The 25,602-nt window shown below is 36.5% G+C and overlaps 1 protein-coding gene across 2 annotated transcripts in view; it reads right to left on the bottom strand.

The window, feature by feature from the left end:
- METTL15 (methyltransferase 15, mitochondrial 12S rRNA N4-cytidine) overlaps positions 1 to 25,602 on the bottom strand; it is a 98,540-nt gene that overhangs the window by 1,762 nt on the left and 71,176 nt on the right. For both annotated transcript variants that reach the window (XM_076343871.1, XM_076343870.1), the window contains exons 4-5: positions 9,462 to 9,653; positions 7,189 to 7,367 (exon numbers count right to left, since the gene is read on the bottom strand). In XM_076343871.1, the coding sequence (XP_076199986.1) occupies positions 7,189 to 7,367; positions 9,462 to 9,653 (371 nt within the window). The remainder of the gene's footprint in view (positions 1 to 7,188; positions 7,368 to 9,461; positions 9,654 to 25,602) is intronic.

Raw genomic sequence — 25,602 nt, 5'->3', positions numbered from 1 at the left:
TAGATGCACAAAACTCCCTCTTCCTTTCTCCAAAATTCTTTTGAGTTATACAAGTCTCTGTAGAGACTGAAATTTTGATAGAAACTTTAATATATCATTATTTAATGTATTTTAGGCTTGAATCTTCATTATCTGAGTATAGAGCAAAAAGCTAAAGAAGCCAGATTTGATGGATCAAAGGGACTAAAGCGCAAGAGTCTTACAAGATCTGTGAAACCTGAGTAAACTTATCTATTATGTGAGTGAGCGCAGGAGTCTGATAAAGATACGTTGGCAAAAAATAATTTATTAGTGGAATTCTTGAGCGTTTTAAAGGTAAGATTTTACTTATGTCAGAAAACGTAAGTGGCATCACAAACACACAAGCCATTATCAGTGTTCAGCAAAGGGAGAGGCCAATAATGGGATTTAAAACTTCAATCATTATTAACAAAGTTATTATCATGTATGCAATGTATCTGAGATGTGTTTCTGCATACTCCATTTTCCCAGCTACATTCCCTACCGCCTCTGACTCTAATGCTAACAGTTCCTGAATTAACTGAAGAGACCCATCGTAGCTGTGGCTGTTTCCTATTCCAATAGTCTGAATCCTTCGAGACAGAAAGTGACAACAGGATCAACTTCTCTCAACACAAACTACTGCACAGGAATTTGTGGCTTTAAACTTTCACGAAACAGAGTAAATAGATTTAACCTACGGGAGCTAGGCTCCTCCATCACTTACAAACTCTAGAAAAAGTTACACTAGCTAGCTAATATCACTTCTGTCCTTGAGAACACCACGTTCTATACGTTCTATAAATCATAAAAAGAATATATACCCTCATTGTAGGAGTCACAAAGCCTGTTTTGATGAAAGAGCTGAACTAAAAGGAGAACTCAATTGCAGAAGGTAAGATGTCCTAAGAAACCAACTGACACCAAGCTTGTACTGCTTGGCACAGTATCTGTTTCTATATTTCTTTACATAGATTATTTGAAAATGGAATCCTTAAAACAGCCACTGACTGCCATTCGTGTGTCAAGAAAACTGTCTCTTAACGCGTAACATAAAGGAATGCTGTGCTGAGCAAAATAAATGATTTTCTTTAAATGGTCAACTAACAGCTACATACACTAGTAGTATGCTCAGAACTCTTGAATAGTTATTAAATGAAACAGCAGGGTTTAAAATCAGCACGTAATGTATCCAAAACCACCACAGGACATGCATGTTTCCATAGCATGCACTAAGTGACTAAATATAGATAGCTTCGTGTTCTCCGTAAGACCTGTCTTAGGTTTCAGTCATAATAGCATTTTCAATGGAATTTGAAGTTGAAACATCAGATACCCGGGTATCTTTTGAATTCAATTACAGAAGCCATGGTTTCTTGAATAAGAAAATACTGGTTTTGTAAAAGATCTCACACAACAAATCTATCTCTTTTTCTAAGCCTACTTTTAAAACCACTGAAAACATACCTCACTCTTCCCCTCCCCCCTTCCAAAAACCAAGCCCACTGCTGCCATGTTCACTCTACGAAAACAGTTGTAACTGGAATGAAAAAGCACTGTTCCCTTATAAAATATTAGCTATTAACAAGCTAGTGGGTTAGAAAACAGGGTGCATTTTTTCGGTTCTACCTGTATTGTTCCTGCCCCTTGCTGAACAATTTACAGCTGTGACTTGAAGAGCATCAGTTTTATACTTTCAATTTTGAGCTGTTACTACCCAGAGCAGGTGTCTACCGCTCAAAGCAGATCCAGGATTTTTAACTATCATATTTTAGCAGTCTAAGCATTTTCTAAAAATACCGCTGGTTTTCTGGGGATGATCCATTCTGATATTCTAAGAGTATTTCAGCTTCCAAAAGTATCACAGATAAAAATGAAGCCAACCCACAAGAGTACAGCATGTAATTTAGGTACGAAACTGACTGTGCTTCTTGATTGGGACCTAACCATAAAAACAGAAGCCTAGAATGAGATCCTTTTTTTTTTTAATTTCCACAGCCAATCTCACTGGAATTTTAGTAAAATACTGGAAGTTTTATATTCCATGTCACCAAAATATCTTTTACTTATCTGAAAAAACAAGGATGGTATAAAGATCTACTTCAAAACTGGTTTTGTAAAAATCTAAATAGACATGACATGCTGATGTCTGGCCACATTTTTAGTAGTCTGATCATGAACACTGCTATTTTGCAATTGCAATACTGAATAGATAAACAAAAGAAATGAGATACTCAGGCTACCAGCACGACTAGGACACTAACAGGTCTTTGGAAGGTTCTTCAATTTGTCCTGCCATGGTTGTTGAGTGCAGTGTCTTCCTACAATAATCTTCTATGATGATGAACTGTGACATTAATTTATTGCTGTGAATTAATTGATCACACACTGAAGAAAAATAAATTAAAACTCAGATATATTCTGTAAGTATAATAAAACCTTACGTGCTTCAGTTGAACATGCACAAACAGCACTGCAGGTCATGTATTACGGTACAGAATACTGATATTCAGGAAACCGGTAAAGAAATGCAGCTACTTTGCAGCTTTATGCAACCAAAACCCCCCAAACTAAAACCAAAATCAAACCATTTCCAAGTTCAAAGACTTATTGGTCTGTCTTCAGAGACTGGGAATAACTAATAAATGTAATCTGTGGTAGTGATTTCTGTCACACTGGCCTTCATCTTTTTAGTAAAGGCAGTAGATTTTGATCTATGTTTCAGGGGTGAAAAATTTTACTACCCCACTCTTAGTCCTCTGGTACAGTTAATTAAAAACCTATTTGTGCTTTCTGCTAAGGCACAAAAATTTCTCACCCAGCCCCCTCCAATTACCATGACACTAAAAGAAAACCCTTCCTGGTAACAGGCTGTATAACGTACAAAAATATAAAAAAATCTGTATGGGAAGCTTGTAAAATGAATTTCATTCATAAAAACACCACGCTTCTGGCTAGAAACCCCAGTGCGAGAAATTATCATTTTTAGTTTTGGGATGCCCTGATGCTGCTTTCACTTTTAAAAATCTAATAGATTCACATGTTGAAATGTATTGAAATTTTAAAGCTTGTGAATGAAATTAGCAACGTGCTGTGCCTATCAATATGAACTATTAAAGTCCCCAGAGTGTATGAGAGTGGGAGAGTTTAAAAATTAACTGAGATCGTGCACCTGTTTGCAGGAATCCGTCTCTTGAATTAGCATGGCTTTTAATAAGTTTCTGTGACGCAACTAATGTCCTTTTGTCTAGGCTCCCTCGGTACAGTGTTAATTCTCGCCCATCTGAAATTCAGGCAATATTACAAATTCCAAACTGATAATTAAAGTCTATAAATGCGAACCAATCTGAATGAGACTGGCTTTACCCATTAAAGTTCTTTTTAAACTTTTCAAATTTCTTTAATATCTCACCATGGATTCCTTTCAAGTTAAGTCCAAATGATTGCATGATCTCAGAATGATCTGTTAATATATTACTTATCTAAATAACACTGAGAAAAATTAAATCTTGAACAAAAACTAATAGATAAGAAGGTATATTACCACTGAAAAGAAATAAAAATAGATCAACAGTTGTACTGAAAAAGCATATTAAAATTACATTCTAAAAAATTCATTATTTTTAACCAGTTTTCCTGCGCATCGAGTTAAACCTATGGTTTCCAAACAACTCAAAGAGCTACAGCAAAAGCCATAAGGAAGTGCTTCTTAATCGACTTCCACACATCTGTTCACAGACCTGCAGTTGAGAACTACTGATCTTTAGTATTTACAGAGCGTTCATCATTGCAGATAGCTGTGTGGAAGTTATAAACAGTGAGTAGAGTTCGATTGTGCTGCAAGAAGAGATGACGTTCACATGACTGAACAGAAAGATCCTCCTTTTTCCCCATGTAAACTGCAGACTCCATAGCTCACAGAGATCTCCTTATTTAAATGGATCAGAAGCCTTCTGGACAACATTTAGAAAAAGAAAAAAAGCCAAACTTTTTTTAGGGTTTTTTGTAGGACCTTATTCATTGGCACAGTATGTAGAGAGAACTTTCAGGCTCTATGTCAAGAAATAGAAGGAATTATTTTCTTGAAGTGGAACGAAGGAGAGAAAGAAATCACTTGGATACCTGAGTTAACCCCAAGCTATTGTAGACAATCTTGACATACAAATCTATTTATAGATTTTTTCCAGCTATACCTTAAAATTATAACTCTTGCTAATACAAACTTTAGAAATGTCTGATTGTTCTGTAACTGTTGTGGAGCTGTTTTGTTTGTTTGTTTTGTAATTACATCCTTCACTCTTATCTCCCAATCAATTAGCAACAGCAATACATGTTCTAACCTTTTGGGGGGTGGTAGGAAAGACCAGAAGTCTAGCATTCTATACATAGAAATCGATTTTTCCAATTTCAGGCTAGTCCAAAACTAGATTCACTAGGATTCTGGTTATCAGCTGGACCTTAACACAAAACTTTGGAGTTCTAGAAAATCTGAAGCCATAGTAATCTATAACATGTGAAAGAAATATGGTTTATACATGAATTCTCAGATACTGACACTGGGGGGGGTGTGGGGGGGTGTGGAGGGAGGGAGAGAGAGAAATACCCAGCCTCATCGGCTGTTTTTGCTTGTTTTCTGGCTCCTATACTAGGCAAAAAAAAATGATCCTGTTCCAGAGAGATAATCATGCTTGTATAGAGTCTAAAAAATCTAAAATGCAAGATTTTATTATTCTAATTAATATATTTTTTTAAAGGACTTGACATTTAAGTAATAGGTCATAGATTTTACTATGGTAAAGTCCTGAATTAGTCAGGGTTTTTTTTGTGCTGTGCCACCAAGAGGCTGTAGCTGTGGTCTCTGGCACTTTAGCTCCGGCTTACCTCAATAACTTCACAGGTATCATTTTGCGTAAGAATATATATTGATCATAGAATCATAGAATCATCAAGGTTGGAAAAGACCTCTAAGATCATCGAGTCCAACTGTTGACCCAACACCACCATGTCCACTAAACCATGGCCCTAAGTGCCTCATCTACTCGTCTTTTAAATACCTCCAGGGATGGGGACTCAGCCACTTCCCTGGGCAGCCTGTTCCAATGTTTCACCACTCTTTCAGTAAAGACATTTTTCCTCACATCCAATCTAAACCTCCCCTGGCACAACTTGAGGCCATTTCCTCTCGTCCTATCGCTTGTTACTTGGGAGAAGAGACCGACACCCACCTCGCTACAACCTCCTGTCAGGTAGTTGTAGAGAGCGATGAGGTCTCCCCTCAGCCTCCTTTTCTCCAGGCTAAACAACCCCAGTTCCCTCAGCCGCTCCTCATAAGACTTGTGCTCCAGACCCCTCACCAGCCTCGTTGCCCTTCTCTGGACACGCTCCAGCACCTCGACGTCCTTCTTGTAGTGAGGGGCCCAAAACTGAACACAGTATTCGAGGTGTATGATGATAGAAGATAAATTAAACAAAATATATTACAGTTACCAGAAATTTTCTTAAGGTATAATCAGTTCAAAAACTGTGCTCCTTTACTGGAGGAATCAAATTAAAATTGGAAGACGTTCTACCTAAACAGGGATCAATGTAACAGTCCTAAAATTGTTTTAACTACTTGCATTCTTCAAAAAAAAAAAAAAAGCATATAAAACATACCTATTTACTGTCTTGGTAGATATGTGTTGGATTCACTGTCTTGGGCATGTACACTAGCTGATGCATACCTGATTCATGTACCAAGCTGCTCTTCAAATATAGCAGAGAGTTTAAAGTGAGAACAAAAAAATCCTTCTCATTGTCACAGAAAGTGACCATTAGGTGATGACTCACATGCAACACATTAAACACAAAGGGATCTTCAATCACTGTCTTATGCACTAGTATTTTTATTTTCTTAGTTCAAGCTAGTGCACAAAATTATTGCAGAAGTTACCGAGTTGCTTGTTTACAGCCTATAACAAATTACATCTTTAGCATAGCAATATGGTTGCTTCAATCTCAATAACGGTACACTGTTTTAATCAACAGTTTTTCAAAATGCATGAGATACATGTGACAAAAACCTAAATTATTAGTTTGTGATGTTGATGACAATGACTACATTAAAAATGTAACTCTTCAAGTTTTATAAAGACTCATAGTGTTTTATCTCTCTGGTTTTTTAAGGTTGGTTGTTCCTCACATTCACTGTATTTACAGCAGGGGCTTACAACAGCAAGCAGTATCTTCAGGTCCTTTAATCGTATCAGCTAAACTTTGGGCCTTGGTTGACTGGATATTTTGCTCAAGTATCCTGACTTTTAATTTGGTTGTCGGTCATTAAAAGTAAGTCCCTTAAACTTCCAGTTTAAGTAATACAAATTTTTATGAATACAATATATTTTTTAAAAGTCTTCAGGATACTGATACAACATTTAACACGTTAATTTTGGATAGCCATTTTAAAGGTCTATATTCAAAGGAGTCAGCAGTTTAGACTTATTTGTGACAAGACCCAGTAATTTTCATTTCTTAGTTAAAAAATGAAAATGTCCCAACATTACATGTTATAATGTTAATGAACAGGATTTGTGTCTTACATTTTTCCTTGAAAATTTTCACTTGAAAACACAAACGTGAAGATTCTTGATGTGAGCACAGCTCCTGCCTAACTACATTTTGTTCAAGTTGTTTACAGTGAAGAGCAAGTAAGATGAAGTGTTTCAATAGCTGCTTCAGGCTGATCTAGTTGGCATTCACAAGGTGAAGCAAGCTATGTATTGCTTTACTTTTTGCTTCCTGGTTCTTTAAGCAGACAGAAATGATCTGATTTCATTCATAATTGGAAACCGCCATGGTACTTCCCCTCAAAATATTAAAATGTAGAAATTTAAAACTAAGAGAGGTATATGACGTATCTGATATTTGAAGGCTTATCAATAGCTGGGATAAAGAACTCCCTAGGCTGCTGTCATTCTGTGTTTCAAGTTGGTTGGCAAAATGATAAATCACTTCATGTAAAATCTATTATTAAACTAATCAAACTACAATATAAAAAGTGGGAGCTTAAAAAAAAAGAAAGAGAGCTGACATCAGAGCAGAATAGGCAGGATTAGATCCTGCATGATTTCAAGTACAAATAGATCCCTCTGGGACTTTGGGGATTAATATTTTTTCTCCTCAGCCACTGTGAAGAATTAATGAGGGTACCTGCAACAATGCTTGCAAGCTGCTGAGTTCTGGTGATGGGGTATATGCTGCGTGCCTGAACGATGGCTGAAGCGATTTTCTTGGCGTGCCTCTCCTCTCCGTATGTTCTCAGGATGGACGCAAGCGCCTGTTGATCTAAAGCATTCACAACATCAGCAGCAGTGGGCATTTCAGGGTACCTACGCACAAGAAGAGCCAATTAGTTCACTGACGTCAGTTTTCATTGACAAGAGGTAAAGCTTCATAGCATTGAGACAAAGTCAAACTCACACACCGCATACAAGTGCCTTTGAGGTTTTCAAATAAGAGACAGCAACCCTATGAAAACAGATGTAGCTTGCACCTTTTAAATCCTTTTTCTTGCTACTTTAAACAGAGTTTGCTTCTTAACATCAATTAGAACAGCTGAAACTTCCAAGTATTATCATAAACTATGCTTAATGAGTTGACAAGAATAAATACATTTCAATATCGTGTTAAAATGGGAATGCTGTGTGACTTTTTATTTAGCCAGCTTCAGAATATAAACTTGCCCCTTATGGGTTCATTTCAGTCACATTGCATTATATGCTGTTTTCTAATCAGAACTGGTTTCAAGGATCTTTTCTTTCACATCTCCTGCTATGAAAACAATTGCTCATGAAAATAATTTAACTTCACTTTTCACTAAAAGACACAAGGATTTATATCCAAATACTGTCTTGAGAGAACAGAAATGACCTAATATTACAAATGACAGGAATTATTACAATATAAACAGTGTAAGCCATACATTTATTTTTTTTAAAATCTCTGTCACTTTGCTATTGAAATAGTTCAAGGTATTTTATGAACATCATATATGGGTTTACTAATCGGAGAAAACGTACAACCTACTTAATAAATTCTCTTCTACAAAGACATGAATGTGCAGAATATTTTTCAGGCATTTATTACACTCCTGCAGTATCTTACAAAAGATAACAAAACTTGGAAATCAGAGGCAAGTAGTATCATAGCAACAACCGTAGTGTAAGGATTTTGTTATGCCACAGGTATCCTTTGTTCTTATGCTCCTGTTCCATGTATGTATTCTCATGATGCAAATATAAGCCTGGAGTTCAGATTCTTGAAATCTGAGGGCTGAATCCCAGGAGGATCACTTTTTTTTTTTTTTTTTAAACACAAAACTGGAAAAAGCGAGTATCATGAAATTTGTTGTGTTAAGACTTAACATTAATGTGTTAAGATAATTCCCTAGAAACTGAGGCTTCTCATCAGCTCTACGTGAGCAATGAAAGATCGAATGACATTTCTTAAGACTACAGGTTCATCAAAACACAAAGCAAAAATTTGCATTCTCCCAGTAAAGCATCATACAATTACTGCCATCATCTATACAACAGAGATCTTTGGTCGTTCATGTAAAAAGCACGATGCTACAGAAATATGTTAGGTTGTTTGAAGATGAAAACTGCTACATAAGCAGAAATTATCATTCCACCATTGATTTTCATGCTCTTGAATGTACTAAACACCAATTCGAGTAATTTAAATAGAGGTGATTTATTTAGTAATTGTTAATTTGACAATTAAGTAAGCCTGATGTGCCTCCTACACAAAGTGAAAGGAAGCTTATAATATTGCTAAGGAAAGCTTACAATAAATATACAGGCATGAAAGACAACATTATACTAGTGTGTTAAAAGCAACGTTGCTATCCGATTTCATTTGGCAGATATCATGGATGGGTTTTTAATTATTTTATATTACGTTGCTTTTAGAGAGAAGTAACTGGGTCAGATGGCCATTGCAGAGAAGAGGGAGGTTGCTCCTTTCCTGAGGGAGCAACTGAACATGCTCAAGTGAAGGTTCCACAAATAATAAGTGTGGCAGAAAAGGAAAGGGACTGCAGTAAGGGGTTGTGAGCCTGCAGATCAAGTACATCTGAGAAACTGCGGAAATAACAGGGAGAAGACAGGCCTCGACGTGAGATGCCCCTGTGACTGTATACTATACATGCCAAAAATGTAAAATTTTAATGGTACAGTTAAAAATGTTATTGGTTTAATTACTCATCACTGGAACTTTCCTCTTATTTCAAAGAAGGAAAAACCAGGGTTCTAAGTATTGAGATTGAAAAGTTTTGTGGCAAAAGAAAAACAGTATACTTGGGCATAATTAGATGTGGTTTGATGATGACAGTTCTTCAGTTTAAGGGGAAACGAAATGCACGGGGGTTGCTGAGCTCACAGTTTTTGAGTTTCAAGGAGAAATATTTTATTAACAGGTACCTGTCACTATCCATCCTCATGTCCAAAGGTCCATCCTTCTGCAGGGAAAAACCTCTTTCAGGTGTATCAAATTGCATAGAAGAACAGCCAGCATCCAAGAGAACTCCATCTAGAGTCCCTGGCTCAACTCCAGAGGAGATTAACAAAGCCTCTGACTGGCTAAACTGTCCTAGAAGAGCTCGAATCTGTTTCCTGTAAGAAAATAACAAATAAATAGCCTCAATTTTCATTATAACAGTGCGGTGTCTTCCCCTTGTATAGCAGGAATTAGATAGTAGCACTCACTTGTCTCAGAATCAGTAGGGCTATTCCCAAAATAATAGTTTAAGTACTTTTCATATGTCAACATTGAAAATTGGTCCAACCCACCCATCAGCAGCTACTTAAGCTTCCTTAACTTTTTACTCCCTTCCTGCTTGATCTCAAAGAAATGGAAACCGGACTAAAACTTCATTTTTTCAACACGCAGGAACGCAAAGGGACACCTTTCACATTCAGGAGGAACGCCCTGACCACCACCCTGATGTGCTGAGCAGGGCCCTTAGTCAAGTGAGGCCAAAGTGCAGAAAAGAACGAACGGTTCTTGGACCTAGGGGAGAAGCAGACAAGAGAACACAACTGCACAGCCTTGTGGTTAATACTTACCCGCCAGGAAAAGAAACTGGGTTCCTGCCATGGGACAAACACCTTTCTTTTTAGTGGTATTTGCTGTTTCAAAAATAATTGGGCAAATGAGGAGCACTGGATCATAAGCAGATAAAATACTTCAGTGTAGTTTTGGTTCAGGCACCGAATCACTGGGGAGAGTAGAGTTTTACATGCATTTTTGTGCTTAGCATTCTTCTTTCTTAGATTTAAGGTGGTTCTTGCTTAACATTCCCATACTGGGAAGGGAAAGCGGCATGGCAAGGGAGATGATGACACATCTCTGAAGTGCCCAACTCTTTCTTGGGTGTCTAAACCTAGCCTTCTGATTCTTGTTTATATATAGTGACCTACAATTAAATAATTTATTTTATCTGTCAAAATCTCAATGAATTTCACAAAGATTTAAAAAGACTAACCAACATGCTGCTGCATTTTTAAGCAGTACCTGCAAAACACAATATATTTCTGGCCCTACAAGAAGCCACTGCCTTCACATCTGAGTTTTGATTACGGTTCTGATAATTGCTCCTCAGCACTATGGATTAGCATTCAAATTATTACAAGGTCCACCAGGTTAACTCATATAATTGTGTCTAAGTTACATGGCATCAGTGAATGGACGGAGAGCGCAACTCATTTAACTGTTTCAGCTACAAAAGGACAGCTGCCCATGTATCTTTCGACACTTCAGCGTTATAGTAATTTTGAAAAAAAACCCCAACCCAATCTTTTTCAAAATATCAGCTTAAGTCTAATCCTTCTTTCAGGTCAATTTAACATCAAGACAACTGGCATTATGACATAATTTAGTCAACTCCAGTGGCTACAGTTTTTAAATAGTGTATGAACAGGGAATCAGGACCTTTTCTGCACCCATCCAATTGGAGTGAGAAAATGTGCCAAGGGGCGGGGGGGGGGGGGGGGGAAGAGAGAGAGAGAGAGAGAAAGCTCTGTTAAAAGGAAGAAATTATGAACGCAACCATATGGAAGAGCATTTAGCTACACAACGGTATCCTCATTAGAGCAGAATGAATCAACCTATTTAACATAGCACAAAAACTGGGAAATACCTTGAATGAACAAATTTCATGAGGGATATCATGATCACACATACACATTTCTGAATTGATTACTGTCCAGCACATAATTAAACACAACGATGCAGCTTAATAAGAACTGACAGTTCCTGAAAAGCACAATGATCCACTTAACATATTTAAACCAATTTAAGCTATGTAGTTATAGCTTTGAGATTATATTTCCCCTCAATATAATGAGAGGAATTTTCTTGAAAACCTGTACCACTTTGTCCAGCTGGGCAGTGTTTCTAACTTTACAACTTGTGCAAACAAATGACCTTTAAAATTCTGTGTGTGGGAGATGAAAATAAATGAGATCTGGTAAAAATTATAAATTGCTATTGTCTAGTTCCTCCAGCAGACAGTAATCCGTGCTATGAACTAGTGCTGTACTGTGCTACCAACCAATCAAAAAGTATTTTGAACTCCATTAATAACATGCTAGAAATTTGATTATGTTTCTTTAAACAAGTCATAAGTATGCGGATGGCTAAGATGTTTGGGACAGTGGCTTTGATTTGTGGTCTGCCAAAAGGTAATTAAAAAAGAAGTATATCTGAAGTAAGTTGAAATTTAGTCTTTGGTAAAGAGATGCTTCAGCTGGAAAATGTTTTGGAGTTTGCAAATAAAGATTGAAAAAGAATTAGATTGACATTTTGATGTCAGCCTTTCAGCTGTGTGAAATTATAGCCTCTGCGTATAACCTGTTTGTTATACACCGCATTTTGTGTATCAATAGCGGATAGAGGTGTCTTGGTGAAAATAAATCTTTACTAAAAATAGATGCATTTCATGAGATTATAATGACTATATTAAAATGTTCAGGTCAGTTCTCTGAACTGCTGTTTCTTTGTGGATTAGAAGAAACAATTTTAAGCATCTCGGGTATCTCATATATTTCAATTAATCAAGTACACAGCTATGAAACATTTATTACCTTATGAAAGGAAATACAAGTGTGTCCTGGTTTCGGCTGGGATAGAGTTAATTTTCTTCCTAGTAGCTGGCACAGTGCTGTGTTCTGGATTTAGGATGAGAACAATGTTGATAACACACCGATGGTTTAGTTGTTGCTGAGCAGTGCTTACACTAGTCAAGGACTTTTCAGCTTCTCATACTGCCTTGCCAGCGAGAAGCTGGGAGGGGGCACAGCCAGGACAGCTGACCCAAACTGGCTAAAGGGACATTCCATACCATGTGATATCACGCTCAGTACATAAACTGGGGGAAAGCTGGCCGGGGGGGCCGCTGCTCGGGGACTGGCTGGGCATCAGTCGGCAGGTGGTGAGCAACTGCATTGTGCATCACTTGCTTTGTTTATTATTATTATTATTATTATTATTTTATTTAAATTATTAAACTGTTTTTATCTCAACCCACGAGTTTTCTCACTTTCACTCTTCCGATTCTCTCCCCCATCCCACCGGGGGGGGGGGGGTGGGGCGAGAGTGAGCGAGCAGCTGTGTGGTGCTCAGTTGCCGACTGAGGTTAAACCATGACAAAGTATCAACTCTTTTTTCAATAGGATAGTAACAATGATGATAGTGATGACAAGTACTAATCTATTAGATTATGAGCATGACATTTATTTAAAGAAAAATATTTTACCAAGCATTCAGAAGCATTTATTAGAACATAATAAAACTCTTGCCCCTTGTCTACTATTCTTTACACCTATGTTCAAATAACTGCCTGCTACACACGATTTTCACTAAAAATGCTTAATTTAGCCCGAATTCCTTCTGCCTTCAGATTTTTGTTTACTTCATCTGTAAATCCTCTTTCCAGAATAACCTGAAACAAATAATAAAAGCTGGGTACCCTACACTAAAAATGTTTATTTCCTACAGTCACATGCCTTCTGCTCTCCCCAGGTATGTAGAAATTCTTTTTGCTTTCTTTTTCAGTGTTCCAATGTTTTCTTTGGGCATTAGAAGTTTTATGTTCCATGACCATACTTATCTAGTGTGAAAATCTGTCTACTACCCTTTCTGTCTTAATATATTGCAAAAACAGCACTTAGTGGAAAAAGCAGGAAAGGTAAACCAGGGAACATCCCTAAATATCAAATAAAACAGCTGAGCTTATAGTTCAAAAAAGCCTGAGAAGAGAGAGCATATCAAAAGATGACAGACCAAGACTGAATGGGGGTTTTAGGCGGGTCTTGGGGATACCATCAAAAGCTGTTAAGACTACAAAGGGTCACATAGAGAGCATTTAAATCATTTTAGGTGATCTTTGAAGGTTACAATCTAACTAAATCCAATCCTCTTGCTTAAGAGAAAATATTTAAACTTAGTACTTGAACAGCCCTTTACATATTCAGAATATTTTAGAAACATAAAACAACTATGAAGAGCTTTTAGCCCCTCTCATAAATGGAGAAGTAAGATTGCAGGGTTTAATACTGAATTACTTGAAGATTCCTATGTAGAAAGCTAAGACAATTTCAGAGAGTATGGTCTGAGGATGTAAAAAAGCAGACAATACCTGTCATATGTTTAGCTCTCACTTGGCTTGTGTATGTGTGTGGTCATAGCATGGTAATTTTTGATAAATTCCCAACTGCTACAGCCAAGCAACCTCTAACTTCTCAAAATATTCAACATGCTCGCTCCCTCTTTATTAATTTTGACATGCTCCAAGAAAAAAGTATTCAAGATTTTAAAAGAACACTGGGAACACAGACAATCTAGCCACTTTTAAAAATAATAAAGTTATTTCAGCTGCTACATACGTTGTTGGGGCCTTAATAGATATTATTGCGCAACAACCTAAAGAGCCTGCAGAATTCTTGTACTGTTTGCTACAGTTGGCAAATAACACAGAACCTTGGGTTCAGGACCCTTTGTTCAGGTCATAACACAGTATTTTATTATATTATACTACGACATATAGCATTGTAATTCTGATAGACGGCATTGGATCCACACTTCTCAATTATATGAAAGAGCAGAATGAGAAAGTTCAAAGTCTCCTAATGTATTTCAGGTTCTTCTGCTTTCAGTTAACCTCTGGTATTCTACAATGCTTTATAAAAATATTTCTTTTTTATTTTACTCAGCTGAGAGGGATGTGCACAGGAAAAAAGTGAAGCATGAATATATCTTCTACAAAATAAACAGAGAAAATCTTTTCCCTTCTCTCGTATCTCTCCGTTGTCACAGAGCTTGCTGTGACATCAATCATTCAAGTAATTTCACAGAAAAATACGATTGTGCTTTCATGGTGCTTCAGCATTTTTTTTATGTGTATATAACAATACTTGCTCTTGATCTTTCACCATTGCTCCCCTTACAAATTCTATGTATGAATACATAGAAAGTCGGGAAGTGATGATCCCTTGTCAACAGTGAAAACTACCTTTTACTCAACCAGAACAAATGGTTTCTTTGAGAGAACTGGGAAAAAAAAAGTTTTTCAGCTAACTCTTGCCAATGCACATCAAACAAGGAGACCAATCTGGTGCTTTGTTTGATTCAGTAACTCCACTGAGGCTGCCAACAGGGGTGCCAATTAGCACCAGCTGTACTGAGGATATTGGTACAGACCTGGTTTGATGTCATTGACTCGCTTCACCTAGGTCACTCAGCAGCTGTCAGATAGCTGTGACTTTCACTCACGGCTGCGCTGGGCCAGGCACACCTAGAAGCAAACCACAAAGTACTCCAGTCATAAATTCCTGGAACTTTCCGCATCCTACCTGTGAGCGTTACTCTGCCTCAGTGCAACACCCCTCTCAAAAAACATACCTGAATATTCTGTAAAAAATTTTAAATGACCTTTGACAAATGGGAAATTGGCATCGTTTTCACGTTTGCAAAGAAAAAAAAAAAATAACATCTATCAACTTATAAATGAACCTTGTCATTACATTCCCAGCTTTATAAAAAATTAATTATAGCTCTGGAAAAAGCCCATATATCTATCTGAGAACCGACAGTTCAGTCTAGGCTAGGTTTTGTGCTACAAAATTACAAAACCAAATCTCAGCCACTGATGAACAAGGACCTGATAACAGGAAGAAGTGTATGTGAAAAGCAATCTCCATAGAACCAAGTAAGTTCATATTTTCAAATTTGAGGGCTATAATAATAATTTTATTCTGTGTGTTAAGATCACAGAAACGCCATTGTAAGTATTTATGAATCGGTAAACATTTACATACCACGTACTCCCACTTAAGAGTAGGGAACACTTAAAAGGTATGTATACATTCTAGAAGTTAAATATGTCTTTCCATATAACTTGAAGACATCACACCAAAAAAAGGCCAACAAAACCCCCTTTTTGTATTAACCTGTAGAACACTGAACATCTTACACTGTCAGGACTACCATCCCAAAGGTGAAAATGATTGCCTTTCTCTGTCTCCTCTTGTCAATTCCCTGTCTTCTCTCTCTTTTATACAAACCCTTATGAAACTAGGTATTTCCTGCTTTAACTGTTTTCCTGCAGCTTCCAGCAAAACTTCCGCTCCTTCTTACTCCGCTACAGATTCCATAAAACGATGCTGTCCTTTGCTCCTCCTGTCTCATTGACTCCAAGCGCCAAAACCTGTTTCTAACAACCTCTCAAGCATACCTGTAAGAAATTTCAGGATGCCTCAAAACAGATTGCTCATTATTTTAATGCTCATTTTAACTTATATGTAAAGTACGCATTCCACTATTCTGTCCACTAACACAAACACAATTTCAGTAAAAACTACTGTTCTAAATTGAAGGAACTATAAATGCTGTTTCAATTAAAGGAAAAAATATAATTATTTAATCAAAAACACAAATATCAAAGATAATTTCCATGGAGTACATCAGAAATCTTACGATATTGGACATCTTTCATAGCAGGTATGTTCAATTCTGTCAAAAACAAATATGAAAATTTAAGTTCCTAATGAAAAATGTTCCTCTCTGGATAAATTACAGATTAAGGAGGTCATTTCTTTCTGGGCAAATGAAAGACTAATAGAATAAGACTAGTGATTATTAAGGCAAATTTCAAAAGTGTATGCCTCACCAAAATTTGCGGAAATGTATTTTTAAGTTTCCTAAGTAACACAAAGTTTTGCTGAGTAATAAGAGCAAATTATATTATTTTATGCAATTTGCAGCTAGCCAGCATTAAAACCGTTGTTATAAAATACGTAACATTGTTACGCATGCCACCTTTATTACATAATATATGTAAAATACATAATATGCTGTCATCATTCAGATGTGCCAAGAAAACCAAGCCATTAGAATGATTTGCTCTTCATTCATGAGACCTGACAGCTCAAAGGATAAGACACCACCCATCAGAAGAATCGTAAATATTTCTCTGGACTTTACATTGCCCCATCTGGGGGTTTTAGCTTGAGGTATATGTTAGGTTAGCATTCACAGCAATAGGACAGTCTAGTTTTACAAGGTTCAGCGGACATAATGCAAGAATAGTTGAATACCTGTATCATCATCTCAGGCCTACCAAACATTCTTTGTGACCCTCAGCTTTATCAATACTGATTTTAAGTCTAAAGCTGACCAGCTTCCTTTTGGAAAGAAGGGAATTGGCTCTTTTTTTATTGCTTTGCATTCCCTCTCCTGTTCTCACACAACCTCCAGGGAGCACAGTGCAGGGCAAATAAAGACGACAGAGCAGAGAATAGTTTGCTGGGCAAACTGGCGAATCAGGTAGCAAAACCGCTAGATGCACTTTCAAAAATGCTCATTTTCCATGGTCACGGAAATCAAAGACTTGAGAGGAATAACTGAAAAAAAAAGGAGGTGAATCACAGAAGGATTTATGGTCTCTGCTGACGCAGGAATGCCCCACTACAGCACTGCAGGATGGTTTTGGTTTTACAAGCACAGTCACTGTGGTTCTTCCTCCGTTCAGCCACGAGTGGAAGCAGACAGGCTACAGCATACTTCTGAAGCAAGAAGACACTTACGCAGTAATTTCCACAGCCAATGACACCACCCCACCCCATCAGATCCAGTACGTATATATTACATACATCAATGAATCTGCCTGTTATTTCAGACCTCCTAATAACCAATATTACTTTAACAATTACTGCAAGAAGTTTTGATGGTCTTGCAGCATTTCTGCTGACAGTTTGCATGATCACTTTTTAAGGGTGAATGTTCATCTCATTATTCAAGTTCTAGTTCTAAGGTTATTTTTCAGTATAAGAAAAGGTAGTAAAGCAACTTTCCCTAAGAGTTGATAAATCTTATGCATTATTTCCTTATTCTTTCTATACTAGCATTTAAAAGATATCCTTACAGCTGATCTAGTTGAAGATGTCGCTGCTCATTGCGGGGGGGTTGGACTAGATGACTTTTAAAGGTCCCTTCCAACCCAAACTATTCTATGATTCTATGATGATTCCCCAACAACCCACATATAAATCCATACTTTCATTAAAGACGCAATGGTGCTTCGTTGAACTCAAAAGAAATGTTGCTACTGGCCTTAGAAGGAAGAAAAGTTCTGTTTAATTCAGTCGCCAAAACCCTGTAGAATACAGAAAGAAATTCTGGATATACATCAGCAAGTTGAGAAGTACAAATTGACATCAGAAACATAACAGCTGTGTATAAACATCTTTCAGCCCATGAATATAAGAATACTAAAATCTATAGCAACAATCCTTGCAGATACATTTTTGCAACATGCATGGAATGAGCAGAATACAATTTTTTTCCCAGTGTCAATGCCCAGTCTCAGAGGAATTTGAAGTTATATTCAGGGTTTCAGACTGGGGATGAGGCACACAAACAGATTTACCATTCAATCAGATTTACTGATCAATTGTGATCAGCTATGTATAATGACCAAAATACCATATATGAAACGTTACAGTTTCAAAAGACAAGAACTTGTCTCTCCTGTATTAAATGAACAAAAAAGTGTACTTTCTTTACTAACTGCTTTCCCTCCCTGCAACGTTTTGGTTTGTGCTGCCTAAATATGTTTCTACCTTACCTAAATCAGTAATTAATGATTCTCTGCATAATATGGATATTAATGAAGAAGGAATTTTTACACATAAGAGAATCTCAGATCAAGTAAATTCTTTTTCTAGCAAAAGAAAGTTAAATCATACAGTGTCCAGTGCTTTCTCCTCTAAACTCCTAATTTCAGAAATCCATAGTAATCTGTTCATAAACAAAGGTTTATGAAGAAAGTATAAAATAATCTTGTAGTCAGTTTCCAAGATTAGAATATAGCTATCCAACTTCCAAGGGTATCCATTCATTAGCTGAATAAAAGGTTTAATTTATATAAAGCATGAACTTGAAGTTAACAGAACGTACACTGATGATTTAAAAAGCAACATGCAATGAACTGTCAAAAGGCTACTCTACCTACACCCACACGTTCAATTGTTTTAAAATTACTATTACAATTTGATTTATATTTTGTAACACTATTATAAAAACACAGACATACAGTATGTAAAAAGCATCTCTTTTTCCTCCCTGCAGAACCAAATAATGAATGTAACTACTGTTAAATTCTCTTTAGCTAACAAAGCAAATTTACGCAATACTTTTCCACATCATAAATTCTGGCACTCTAAAATGCTCTATTCATGGAGGGAGCTTGCTCAAGATTGTGCATAATTGTTGCTTTGACAGACCTGCTGCTACTGATACTTGGAATATATTTGCATAGCCTTTGCCTTGTTAACAAAATATGAGTCTAGACCTTGAGACTCAGTGGCAATGCTATAACATAATAGATGGAAAAACAATCTGAGCAACAGAAGCTTTTTTTCTTTTCTTAATTATTCAGCAGTACTGGAGTGGCCTGATAAAGCCCTACAGGATTTTTATTTCCTTTGACAAACTATTTCTTTCTTTGACACAGTAGGTAAACCTTAGAACACTAAGGATGAATGCACCTGGCATCAAGAATTTATTACAAATGAAATAAGTAACTTTTTCTTCCCTCCTGTCAGTCTTATCTAAACTATCACTTAAGAGCATGTCTACATTCCTAATTGACTTCCACCTTACGTGTTAAACTGTCTGCCCATCGCTTGGACAGTGTCACGTCTCCCAGCTATATGCTTCTAATTGTCGGAAGGAGAAATAAGAGAAGCAGAACACAAGAGGAATGCAAATAACAGCAGAAGTGCAGTAGGGGCATCACTCAGCTGGAAATTACAGAAGCCACAAAGCTTTGCTCTTCCGAATCTTTGCTTGTACCAGGTCTTATCCTTTTTGAGACAAGGGAACAAGAACTGTGCATAAAATTAAAAATACAATCATATCATGGGTTTAAACGACACGCTAACATTCACTCTTCTATTCTCTATTCCTTCCCTAATAGTTTGTAGCATGCTCTTCTAACCACCAGCGAAGACAGAGCATTAAGTTTTCATAGAACTAAGTATTATAAGCCCATTAATGACTGGTCAGCTCATAACCCATCACTACATAAGTAAACCTAACATGGTTTTTGCCACACTTTATACTTAACTATGTGTCTTTTCACTTGCCTGCCTTCTAAGTTTTTTGCAGTTCTTCAGAATGAGCTTTCATTTTTGCCGTATTAGGTAACTTAGCCTAAACAACAATCATAGTAACTATGCCACCAATTCACTCTCCTGTTTAGATCATTTACGAACAAACAGGTTGCGTACCATACCCACATATCCTTATGGTACTTCACTGGTGAGCTCATTGCATTGAAATGAGATGAGTGTGACCCTTACAGCTAGGCAGAAAAACCTACACTGGAAGACTTCTTTGCTTCTACTACCCATTCTTTACACACAATGGTTACTTCGCCTTGTTAAATCGTACTCGTTACTTCTGAATTTACAAACTCTCTGAAAATATAAACTCTTCTGTCCCAAATGACAAAGCACTTCAAATCAAAATTAAATCTATATTTACTTCTCACAACATTGCAATCCATTCTTGGAAAGAAAATCATGTACTTAATCCTACTAAAGATTATAAGGTTTATATGCATATTTAAAAGGAAGTATTTTACTAGTTTGTCAAATCAAAACTTTAAGAAAGTCAGAATTTTCAAACACTGTATCTGAAAAGTTAGGTACATCCCCCAAGATAACAGACTTTTAGTTACATTGGTAAGCATTAAATGCTGAAGAACTACTAAAGTTATACAAAAGAATGGAATATTAACAACTGTAAGAATGCTTCTGATTTAAAATGCTTAAAACACAATTTGGCAGCAATTCACTTTCCCAGTGACCTTGACCTTTTCTCTAATTTAAAAATTTCAGTTTCAGAATGCAATCATAAAACTAGTTTGTTTAGGAACCATTAATATCTTGTTGCTCTGTAGATACCACCTGGTTAGCATCCACATAAAATCTTACAGGCAATTCTATATTAAATTCTAATTCTGTTATCTCATTTATGAAATATCTTATAATAAAATCTGGCACATTTAGCTGCATTTCACCATTGATGATCTTTTCTGACAATCAGCGTTTTGTGTATTGACATTTTTACTTCATACAAGTCATGAGATGCTGCATTCCAATGGACTTCCCTCCTACACAATGAACATCCAGAAATTGTGCAAATTATCTTTTAACTAAATATACGAAATAAGAATAATTAATGGTTTTGGTGAAATATCCTAATTTCAACCACCTATTTTTTTTTTTATGTACAGAGACTACATGTACAGTCTAGTTACTTGCCACTGCAGATGACAGCATAAAGTCTTAAGTTGTAAGTATTTGGAGAAAGAAGAGAATATTTAATTGAATAATGTTTGGTCCTGAAAGTACACACGCAATTATAAATTACTGCTCTGTTTCTCTCTACTGGGAAAATATATCCAATTGAGATTCATTAAAAAAAAAAATAAATGCCCGACTTGTGAAACAAGACGACATCCAGAGGCAAAACAAAACAGTGAGCCACCTCCACCAAGCGTAAAAGGTAACTGAACAGTTACATAATCCACACAATCTGATTTTTTCAAGCGGTCAAAATGAACAGCTTAAGTTAAAGAGATACCATACAGAAGAAATAATGTGGAAGTATACAAATGTGACTGCCAGGCTATCAGAACGGAAGCTGTTGCATAAATCCATTTAAACTATCATGAAACATGATCCTTGAAAACCCATAAGCAAAAAAGCATTTGTAGTCAAGTTTCTATTAACCTAGGAAAGGCAATGTCAATCCAGTTAAATTTGTTGCAAGTACCCGAGTAAAGGATGACAAAGCTCATAAAGAAATGACCAAAGAGAAATGTGAGGAGTTGAACAGCATCACATGTGAAATCATGTACTGAAGCGCCAGAAAAAAACCTTGCATGAGCTGGAAGCTCATCATCTGGGCGTAACCATGAGGAAAAGGAACACGAAGTTTTATTTGACCATAAAATGAACAGTAAACAGTAGTGCGAACACAGCCATAAAAAAGGAAACAAAATCCTAGGATGTACAAGTCAGAAGTCTTTTCATTAGTAATAGAAAAGTATTAATGGTAAGACTTCATCCGGAGTACTGTACGCCATTACGGGAGCCTTACCTAAAAGAGAGCAACTCAAAGTGGAACTGGTACAGAGAAGCTCTAATAGGATGACTAGAAGAAATGAAAGCTATTATTATGAGATCAAAGTATTAAAAAAAAAAAAACCCAAACTTGTTTTGCATACAAAAAAGAAGGCCAAGAATAGATGTTAATATTCTCCACCGAGTACTTTAAATGCCAGGGAGAGAAAAGAGCTAATAGATATTAATCAACTGTTAGTTAATTTTATTCAACTAAAATTAAATTAGGTAACTACTTTAACCGGAAATTTAAAGAAAGTTTCATATAATGAAAAATTAGACTCTAGAATAGCTGGAGCACTGCATATAGAACTCCTAATTACTTTTAAGATAGAGCATAGTGAAGGAGATTAAATTATGCAGTGGCTTGTAATATCAGGTAATTGGATTCAATGATCTAGAAGTCTCTCACAGCATGTTTATATTTGAACAGCTATTGTAATTCTCCATTGAAAAGTTCACCCCAAAAATGTTTACTTAAACTTATTAATATCTATACACACATTACACTTTTTACATGTGTATAAACATACTCCAACATAAGAATAACATACCCCTTAGGTATAAACAATTAATTTTATTTTTAGAAAAACCTAAACTGAATGCATAAATACAACACTGGCACTGAAAAGGCTTCTTTCTATTAATTTTTCCCCAAAGTGATTACTGGGGATTTTTGAAGCAGATATAACACCGGTATTGACTGGAAACTATTATTTTCTGATAGCAAACTCAAAAGAGACACTGCTCAGATAAAATGATTTTTAGCTTTTTTAAAGTCGGAAGAAGAGAAAGCAACTCCCAAAACCTTTTGCTGCTACAAAAGGATGATTAGGATTCCAAGGTCAGCAAGTTTTGATCATTACTGAAGGAAAAGTTCAGTATCTATTTTTCCATAGAGAGCGATAAAATAGTCTAAAGGCATTAAACTTAATGTGATCTAAAAGGAGAGTTCTGAAATACTAAAAAAAAAAAACCAAACCAAAAAACACCACAAAACCAAAAAACAAAGCCAACTTACTCCAGTGGTATTTTAACTCTATTTCTTTCCAACCAGAATAAAGGAGAACTGGCTTAACTGAAAAGAACATTTTAACATTCTGCTCCATGGCTTGGGACTTTGCATGCTGTATTTCTCTATATTTATAAGCAGTTTTCCATCTCTTTTGCACAGTAGCCGATTCCCCAATTAGACTAGTACTTACTTTTGTATTACCTGCTTTATTAGAGGCTAAGATCTTGTAAGTAAAATAATTACAGGTCATTTCCATGTGAAGCTGAACGCCATTTGAGATGCTAGAAAATACACAGTAACATGATCTTCACAGGCTTCGTAAGACAAGCGCAGGCTACTTAAGCATTTATTTAAACTGAAGTTTTCCAACACTGGAATTATGCAAGAATCCATTTGATCCACAAATGTCCAGACTGTTATGGAGAACTTTTTTCTGAGGTGTCACCTTTTTACCTGAGAATCACAGAATCAGAGAATAATTTGTCAAAAGAGACCTCCGGAGGTCTTCTAGTCCAAGCCCCTGCTCAATGCAGGTCTAATTAGATGGGGTTGCTCAAGGCCAGGTCCAGCTGAGCCTTGAACACCTCCAAAGATAGAGATTCCACAAGCTCTCCAGGCAACCTGTTCCAGTACTACCACCCTTATGGCAATTTTTTTCGCCCCTAATATCTAATTGGAATTTCCTGCCTTTTAACTCATGCCCCAGAAATTCCAGAGGACTCTAGCTATATGGCAGCCCTTCAGGCAGGTGAAAAGCTTTACTGCAAATTGTTCATAAAGCTGGTAAAGGGTTTTAAATTATTTAAGTCTTCAAGAACACTACAGACCACTGATCCTGTTTTTATTTTTTTTCCCAGAATTATAAAGATAAACTTGAAATTAAGATACAGTAACTGTGTCTTTAGTCCAATTAGGAAAAAAAAGTGTAGTTTGACACACCTCTGGAACATAAGCCTCGATTGTGTTTTGTCACACAGAAAGTTAAACAATTAGTCTTGAATCATTTACATATTTACTTCAAGCAGGTTCATTTTCCATATCAGGGTACTAATATACGACTCAAAGTTTTTGATGTTGGATTCTTGGCAGGATATGAAATAATCGCTCATGATTACCAGGTGACATGAAAAATTTAAGAATCAAACTGTAAATACAAGCTGGTTTACAGCTCAGTATTTTTGCACATTCTCAAAATAACTGATTTTTCAGTTATGATATGGTTTCTCTTTGGAAGTGTCAGTAAATGGGAGTTTCATTGCTCTCCATTTACTACAATACTCTTAGCAGAAACAATTCGTTACTGAGTAGAATAATCCTCACTGGAAGAAAGTTTCATTTTTGTTACTATACAAATATATTTGTGTTCCTGTTCACAAGCTGGACTACTGACATCAATATAAATACAAATACCAGCACTTCAAGCCAAAAAATTACCCTTTTCTTTTGAATACATTTCTTTTTGCAATGGCAAAACCATGGGTAATCTGTTAAATTCTTCAAAAGACACTAGATGGCTCCACTGGTGTTCCTACAATGTGCTCTGGTAATGTTTCAAATCTCCCACGGGGAATACTAAAGAAATACCCTACTATTTCATTTCAGCAGTATAATGTATTGTCTAGAGTATACTCTTCCCTAAGGTGGCATACCATAACACTAAGTATAACTCCATTTGAAAAACCTCTATAAAAGAAACTTAAAAGACACAGTATTTCCAATAACAAAATATCAAATAAAATCAAACAGAATTCAATAGAACCATCAGCAGAACTCGTTAACGTTAGGACAAGCATACCTCCAGTTTTACTCTGCAAAACACTGCCATGAACTTGGCACAGTAAATTCCATCCCCACCACATACCTCCTGCAATACCAATGACTTGTGTGTTATATTCACAGTATGGTTATTAGATTTGTTACAAAGTGTATAGCTCGATTTGATTTATAAAAATAATCCTCAAGTGATCCCAGAGCTATTGTTCTGTCTTACAAAAGAATCCAGAAACTATTGCCCAAAGAACTTCCTGTGCGAGGCTGATCACTCACTCAACATTCATGCATTTGGACTGACTTCTCCATGTAAAGCAGTTCTAATGTCATACTGCTTTTGTCCGTAAAACCAGTGAAACATGGATTAACGAATAAAACGTTATGGAAGACGTTATCTGCTGAAAAGATGATCAGAGAGTTCTGGTTCTATTAGATGGGGGGGATAAAAGACATGTTCATTCTGTTACAGTTATTTTGCATCATTCTTCTTACAAAGAAGCAGCTAAGCAAATCAATTCAGGCAATGGCTTAAATCATGTAAAAAATATTTTGGGGTCTTCTCAAAATATGTTCCTCACCATTTATCTTTACTGCTTGTTTACCTGATACCACCTCTTTGTGGATCACACTGACAAACACTAATGTCTTGTCTAAAGTGAAGAAAAGAGAACAGTCAAGTGACATTCTGCACAATAAGGGTCTGGCATGTCTTCAATATATATACGTATCTTCTTCACACTATATTAACTGATAAATTTTTGTGATTGACAAGCAGTTTTTGAAGTGAAAAGATTTCTGCTGATGATCCCAAGGACCTGAACCAGATTCCTCTCATGGCTATGAAGCTGGTACTCCAAGACCCCTTGTCAGAAGCACGTGTGTATGGCAGTGATAGACCACCATTTTAGCCAGGATAGAGGTGAGCCTTCTGATCACCCTCACTTACTGCACTTTAGTTTGCATCAGAGTGGCTTCAGTGCACATAATCTGAATGCCAGTCCAAAGAATCTAAACATGAAGATGAGAGTTTAATGTGCTCTGAGTGCTAAGGGGCATTCAGTCCTAGGGATAAGAGCGTTCAACAGC

Source organism: Aptenodytes patagonicus, chromosome 7 (assembly GCF_965638725.1).
Source record: "Aptenodytes patagonicus chromosome 7, bAptPat1.pri.cur, whole genome shotgun sequence".
Classification (NCBI taxonomy): domain Eukaryota; kingdom Metazoa; phylum Chordata; class Aves; order Sphenisciformes; family Spheniscidae; genus Aptenodytes; species Aptenodytes patagonicus.
This window is presented reverse-complemented; position numbering and strand designations above follow the sequence as displayed.